At 36.0% G+C, this 8149-nt stretch overlaps 1 protein-coding gene across 1 annotated transcript in view; it reads right to left on the bottom strand.

Annotated features, from left to right (window-relative positions):
• Positions 1–265: 265 nt before the first annotated feature.
• The window catches only part of LOC135087201 (uncharacterized), a 45373-nt gene continuing 37489 nt past the window's right edge, over positions 266–8149 (bottom strand). The window contains exons 6-8 of the mRNA XM_063982041.1: positions 6180–6239; positions 4957–5007; positions 266–309 (exon numbers count right to left, since the gene is read on the bottom strand). Coding sequence (XP_063838111.1) covers positions 266–309; positions 4957–5007; positions 6180–6239 — 155 coding nt within the window. The remainder of the gene's footprint in view (positions 310–4956; positions 5008–6179; positions 6240–8149) is intronic.

The raw sequence follows: 8149 nt of genomic DNA, 5'->3' as shown, positions 1-8149 counted from the left end.
ATAGCATCATCCGCTTCAGAAAAAAAACATGACAAAATAACAATAGCACACAAAAATAACATTATATTGCATGCGAACATTAAGACACGACCATTGGTTGATATTATCAATTTCAGCATACTAATGCCAGCATATTTTTGCCCTAGTTCATTATCTTTATTTTGTATTATTTTGTTTGTAATTTAGCTACCTACTTAGGTAGGTAGGTAATGTTTTTAAAAAACATATTTGTAAAACAACTTACCCGTGTCAATAAAGTCTCTGGCTAGTCTATAGCAACACGAATGGAGAGCACCTCTACTCTACCAGCTGTACATATAATATAACATTTAACACACATACATTCACATTAACATAAAAAAATCACGCACACACTAAAAACATTAATTCCAACAGAACAACACAGAGGCAACACAGAACAACAAAGCTTACGACACAAAAACTATACATTTACAACTAGGTAGGTATTTATGTACCTACCTACTACATAAAATATAACATACACATAATAGTAATTTACACAATACAACAAAATCTATCTATAATACCACAACACTACTACGAGTATCTACTCCTTTACCTAAATCATTTTCTTTTTTATGTAACATTAATTTGATAGTAACGGCATCAAATGCACTCTCCGAAGTACATAAAATCCAATCTGCTCTAATCAAGGTGAAAATAAAAAAAAAATTAATTTTGCTATTTTGTGAACCCCAACTCTATTTCGACAAAGACCTCTCTGTGTGAAATTTTAGATTTTAGTAGTTTCTTAAAAAAAAGGTTTAAAAAAAATTAATGACCGAAGGTAGTAGTAGTAAGGTATACGTACGTGTTTTTGTACTTACGTATGTAATCTGAAAAATAAAAAATATTATTAAGGTTCGGCCAAACCAACGCGTGCAACCAGCGTGCACGATGGCGATGGCGATCTGACCTAAACGCATTGGTTTGGCATTTACAATAAACTACTTCCTAATACTTTTAGCATAATATTTAGACTATTTCTAAAAAGAGACTGCGCAACCGACACGGCACACCAAGTTGCTATTAACCTGCTACCAGACTAGGGATATAAAGGTCATAGCAGACTTATCAACTCGGAAAGGGATCAACACCTTTCACGAGAAATTAAAAATATCTTTTTTCCACACAAGCTATCAGTTTTAGAGAAATACGTTTTATGACTTTTATTTATTAGGATAACGTTACCTATCGATAGGTAATTTATAATTTTTAAGAATAAACGTTGTGAAAATATCGCATTTTCGATCCAAAGCCTCTACGTTTGCGCTGCCTCAAAGTAAACATTCGCAAGCAAATGGTATAACAGAATTGACCCCAATGTTGGATGGATCACATGGATCTTTTCAGATCCATAATTAGTAGAACTATATGATTAAGTATATGGATGGTGTATGAATGCCAACACACTATTTTGAACCGCAACGTGACCTTCAATTTATAGTTAACTAATAGTAATGTACCTACAAAGTATTTTTCGTATTAAGCCACAAAATGCGGACTCTTACCGCAGATCCGTAGCACAAATGACAATGGTAGTATGTGTATTACATTCGTCAAATCAGCATGTTGACAACATCATTACATAAGTTGAAATGTTGTCTTTATTTTGAAGGGTGGACCGACCGATCTCTATCATCGAACAAACCAAGAGCCATTATGATCTACAACTCTCTGATTCCTACTGGGGTGGCAAAATTTCCACTTTTCTTTGAGTTTCTACCTATTGCTGTCATCCTAATAACTACAATTTCGTCACATATTTAACAACTCGGAAAGAGATCGTAACCGTATCGCCTTTCGCCGCGAGGTTAGGCGGGCGTCCACCCTACGTAAGCACGTAACGTAAACAAATCAGCATCAACTCGGCGTCGCCTACCCATAGCCGAGTTGATGCTGATCCGTTTACGTTACGGTGCTTAGGTAAGTACGTGGGGTGGACGCCTGATTGACCGCGGCGTTTACGTTACGGTGCAGATAAGTGTGCGTTGCAGTATGGAGTTTCATACAAAGAATACTGACCACCTCGAGTTAATATGGTTACCTAATACCTTTAATTACTATTTTTATATGTATACTATACTTATTAATTAACACTGTTAATGATGACATAGGTAGTAGACCGACCGAAAGTTTGGATTCAGCAAAAATCTAGCTTTGGCATACTTTCGATCTCGGAAAATCTGTCGAATGTTAGTAGTTTTCATTATTTCCTAGCAGTAATACGAGAGTAGTTTCAAAAAATTCCAACCTGACTCTTAAATGAGGTTAATTAGAAACAAATTAATTTCTCTTTCATAACATAAGCTCGAAATTTTTCTACGTGATCGAATTAGAAATGAGGGAAGACGCAAGAGGAGGAACGGAATATCAGGCCTCCCACTCGGTGGACCGACGATCAGTTAAAGGTCGCGGGAAGCACCTGGATATAGGCAGTTTGGGACCAGTCATTGTGCCGGCCTTTATCCAGCAGCGTTATAGCAGAAACGACGAACGATAACAATATCATTTAAATTAGATTGTTAAAACATAACAGAATAAGGTAATTCTGCATTGAACTTGGTGCCATAGTAACTTTTTTCAGCTCAAAAGTACCTATCCAGTGGAAGGTGAGACCAGGGATTTGCATCGTTCTTTATACAATAAATCAAAGAAGCCCAAACTCGATAGGGTTGCATCGTTTTATTACAGAGTTCCTATAGCCGCCTCCCATCATCATCATCATCATCAGATCATATCCTGGACATCATCTAAGTCCAAAATACCTACTTCTTAAGATAAATCAAACAAGCTAAAATTCGATAGGGTTGCATTCTTTCATCATAAAGTTCCTTTGACCATCTTCCATCATCATCAACATCGTCATCATTGGGTCAAACTCTGGACATCATTCAAAACCAGTGTATATGTCAAGACAACACAAATGAGCCAAATCTCGATAGGGTTGCATCGTTCCGTTACAGAGTTCCTATAACGTACCTTCCACCATCATCATCAGATCAAACTCCGGAAATCATCCAAAACCAGAGTACTTTTTCAGACAACACAAACGAGCCCAAACTCGATGAGTTTGCATCGTTTCGTTACCGAGTTTCTATAACCGCCTTCAATCATCATCATTTATACCCTAGACATCATCTAAGTCCAGGGTTCTTCTTAAGACAGTCAAACGAGCTAAAACTCGATATCGTTGCATCGTTACGTCACTATCCTGTTTCTTTGGCCATCTTCCATCATCATCACCATCATCAGACCATACTCTGAACATCACTTAAAACCAGAGTACCTACTTCTTAAAACAAATCAAATAAGCCCAAACTCGGTGGGTTTGCATCGTTCCGTTAAAGAGTTCCTATAGACTATCTAACCTATCTTCCATCATCATCATCAGATCCAACTCTAAACATCATATAAAACCAGAGTACTTCTTAAAACAAATCAAATGAGCCCATACTCGATGGGTTTGCATCGTTCCGTCACAGAGTTCCTATAGCCATCCCCCATCATCATCATCATCAGATCCAACTCTGAACATCATCTAAAACCAGAGTACCTACTTCTTAAAACAAATCAAACGAGCCCAAACTCGATGAAGTTTGCATCGTTCCGTTACAAAGTTCCTATAGCCATCCCCCATCATCATCATCATCAGATCCAACTCTGAACATCATCTAAAACCAGAGTACTTCTTAAAACAAATCAAACGAGCCCAAACTCGATGGGTTTGCATCGTTTCGTTTCAGAGTTCTTATGGCTATATTATGTCTTCCAGCTCCATCATCAATTAATCAGAAGTGGGTATAATTCAGCAAGACTTCACTGAAACCTACCTACACATCGAGTTAAAGAGACAAAAGTTAAAAAATACAATGTTTTCAATGTTAGGTCGGGTTAATATGTTGTAATGTTGTAACGTATTAACTGTTAAGTGTAAAAGATATGTCTCAGTTATCAATTAATTTTTATCAAAACTTTTCGGTTTCGGACGAAAATCCTGTTTCGGTCGGACACTTATAGTCCGGTCGCCAAGTACGTAGAATTTCGTCCAATGACCCCAAGCTATCCATCCTTATCGCTCGCGCGTAATTATACATATTGCTGTCGCGACTGTGCGACAGGCGGCCGCAGTGAGTGTGCTAGCGCGACAGCAACATAATTTCGCGCGACGAATAAGGATGGGTATCTTGGGGTCATTGAACGAAATTCTGCGTGCTCGGCGACCGGGCTTTAGTCAATACTATCGACAGTTTTACATTAGAAGGAAATACATTATGTGCTATAATGTGAATTGAAGTGAGTAACGTTGATAATATAAGGAATATAAAGTGAATAGCTAGATAGGGTGTGTGCTATCAACGAATATGAAGTCGAAGTTGAAAAAGATAATTATGATAACTACAAGAAATAAGGTTTTTTCATCAAGGGTTCATGATGACAAAGCAATTCGAAAATTTCATCATGGGATCAATTCTGTTGTCATAATGTAGTATTACCAGCCAGCTAACATTAAACTCATTTTTGTCAGTTAAATGAGTTAAATCTCTAAACTACACTGACCTAAAAAAGTAAGTACACTTTCAAAATTGCAATGACTTTTTAAATACACAAAGTTATACTGAAGACACACAGAGATACTCGTATATATAAACAAAATGTACTCTTACTTTTGAAATAAAAAGGACTAAAAAGTCCTAATATTAATTTATTTTGATTATATTTAGTTTCAAAGAAAGCTAATTTGTTTCATAATGTTTTTTATTATTATTTTTTGTCTCTAGAAAAAAATATAAATACATACTTATTTAGAAAAAAAAAGTGGTATGGTAGATGCTTAATTCTCTAGGCCAGTGTATTTCTATGAATACTGACACGTGCAAAATATGAAAGAATGATAATAAAATGTAGGTACTTAATTTATAACTGTGAACTCACCGGTATCTTCGATGGCCAATGCACTTTCTTCATTGTCTTGATCCGGTACAACTGGGCAGAAAATAAATATGTTAATAGATTTATTTTATTTTTAATTACATTTCCAGGGAACTCAAAGCTAAGTATAGCTTCATCATTACGGGCATTCATCACAGTAGGGTAGTCACAAAATTCGTCAACAGTCAAATTCTACAATCGCTAAAGATTATTTGATTAAAATATCTGCTTGTTATTCTGTCTACCCGTTCAAAAAATGCTACTTAGGTGTTTTTTAAAGTATAAAATTGCCGTTTTGTATGGAGAACTAAAACCCAAGCCATACAAACATTTTTCCAATTTTTTAAGGTACCACACATCTTACATTAATGATTTAGACAACTATAGGATACAAAAAGAAAATATTTAAAATTGTTATCTGTAAAAAAATATTCATATTTTTATAACGGAAACGGACACCATTTTTGAAGATTTATTTCTAGTAAAAATAATATTGTATTAAGGGAATTTCTATACTAATTAATATTGAAGAAACAATCGTCAATATCATACTTAAATAATATTATTAATCTAATCCAAGCTTTCCTGAGTGGTACAAAAATCCTAGTTCGGTTTTTTGGACTAAAGAAACGTACCTACGAATCGGTACATTAAAGGACGTAGCACACTTATCAACCCGGAAACGGAACCGCGCCGTGTTGAATCCTTTCCAGGTTGATAAGTGTGCTGTGACCTTTATACTGATTGCAAATCAAGATCTAAAATAGTACTGTAAACTATGCAGACACTATGGACAACTGCATAAACTATGTGACTTAGGTAAGTTAAGGCAGAGTAAATACAAATGAGTAGGTCATCTTCATAGAAACGCACCGAGCGCGGTTTGTATGTGAGCGCACCAATACGTATGCGGCGCGCACGCATACACTTACAAAATTTAGCGTGGCTTGTGTGTTGCGCCGAATTTTGTCAGTGTGTGCGTGCGCGCCGCATACGTATTGGCGTGCGCTCACATACAAACCGCGCTTGGTGCGTTTCTATGAAGATGACCTACTCATTTTTATTTACTCTGGTTAAGGCCCAGTTCCCACCAAATTGGAAGCGGCACGGATCGCTCGATCGGGCTCGATGAAATCTGATTAGTTATTCCAAACAATTCTCCGCTTTAGTAGAAACCGGGCTTAGCTTTTCATCTGCAAAGGGATTTAAGGTACAAAACTACTTACGGTTGTCGCGGTCTTCGTCTCGTGCCGGCGACAGGGCGTTCAGGGCAGGAATTCGGCGACCTAGAGGACAAATGATAGAAAATATATGTAATAATGTCTTACCAATAATGTTAGTTCATTGTCATAAAAAGCTTTGCTAAAGCTCGATTTTAATTATTTTGTTCATTGATTGTGTAGACCTGTTATCGAAAATTCTGTGATATTAAACGTGTGAGTGAATGTAGGTCTGTTTTGATTATTGGGTAAACATAGATTAGACATTAGTAGAGAAGTAAAGTTGTCGTTTTATAAGGAAAATTAGGCTGAGTTGCACCTCCTAACTTTGACGGTAACTATAACGATAACCGGTGTTTTTGTACGGAGTTTGACAGATTTTTGACGTTTGTCAAAGTTAAAGTAAGATGGTGCAACTCAGCCTTACTACACTCAACATCAAATAAACCGAACCTTCCGCGATGCGAACTTTAAAGATTTTCTTCTGACACAATCATGATACCCCAACAATATTGGTGTTATTTGAAAGCCCAATAAATATGCTTAAGGAAAAACACATTTACTTTCTTAATACATGATTAACATATACCATAAATGTGACTTGAAAAAAGACCTCACTTTGGGCTCACCTCTGGGATCAATTAGACCAAATTTTATGGTTATAAAACCAAATAATGATCACACGTGTCCTCTTTAACAGATGGATAGCGATTAATCCCAACTTAACAGTTTTATAGCCATAAAAGTTGGCTCAAGCGTAACTACCTATTTTTTGAAGAAGTGACTCTGGATCCTTCTAAAGACACATTTTTGGGGTAAAAACCTTTCCTTTAATGAAATGAAGTTTAGAACTAGGCTTTTAAATGGTGCAAATATTGGTGGGAAGTGGGGATGCATACGTTTGAAAGTGCTTGTCGCGGGAGGTGCGATTTATTTGATGTCGAGTGTATTTTTGAACTTACATGCTTGTTGAACGTGCCATCTCCGTACTTAAACTTTGAAGCTTCGGCCAAACAAACGTGTGTCATGACTTAATTAATTAAATTCAATATAAATTATTTAAATATTTGTACGCTGACTGACATAATGATTTTAAGACCATTATGTTCAGCCTAAATAATTGTGCAAATAAATATTTTTTAATTTTAATTTGGCGAAAGCAATGGCGATCCTACTGATTTCTACTGTACACCGTCGCCATCGCCTCAGTAGAATCAAATCAATGATTCTACTATGCCATCGCGCACGCAGGCGGCACGCGTTGCTTTGGCCGAACCTTTAAACAATTCAACGAGCGTGTAATTTTTATTAGTAAGGGGGTAAGAATATGGGATTTGGGACTTTTGTAGCAAGAAGCTATAAGCAATCACACACATTAAATTTGATCTTTAAAAATACAATAAAAGATTTTAATTATACGAATACGAAAAACAAACTTGCATGCACAAACAACACAAGAATTAAGGAAAACATAGAGTGTAGGTACTTACATTAAAAAAATAACATCGATTTCCATACAACAGCCAGCCATTGCTAATGTTTACATAAAATTAAAAAATAAAAACATTAATAATTATTGTGAAAAATGACAACACTAAAAATAACACAAGGCATCAATACGACTGAAACTTAAACAATTAATACAGACGAAAATTTAAAAGACAACCATCCACTACAACATTTAAGAAAATAAATAACGACGAAGGAAGAAACAAATGAATGAGACGACAGATAAGACAGACTCCATGCACCAAATGACCAAGAATGGCCAAGAAGGAACGCGCTGGAGGACAGGAGGCTGAAATAATGTTACGAACATCGAATTTACAACATTTAAAATTTATAGTTATTGTTACACGAGTACTTACCGCGGGGAGGAATCGGTGGCTTATGGTCCATGCCTAAATAAAAGAACAAGGTTAATCATTGTAAGTTCTGTGATATTTTTTTTGGTAGTAGTATCGGAATCCTTTCAT

Source organism: Ostrinia nubilalis, chromosome Z (assembly GCF_963855985.1).
Source record: "Ostrinia nubilalis chromosome Z, ilOstNubi1.1, whole genome shotgun sequence".
In the NCBI taxonomy this organism is placed as follows: Eukaryota; Metazoa; Arthropoda; class Insecta; order Lepidoptera; family Crambidae; genus Ostrinia; species Ostrinia nubilalis.
Note: the sequence above shows the minus strand (reverse complement) of the source record. Positions and strands in the feature narration are given on the sequence as shown.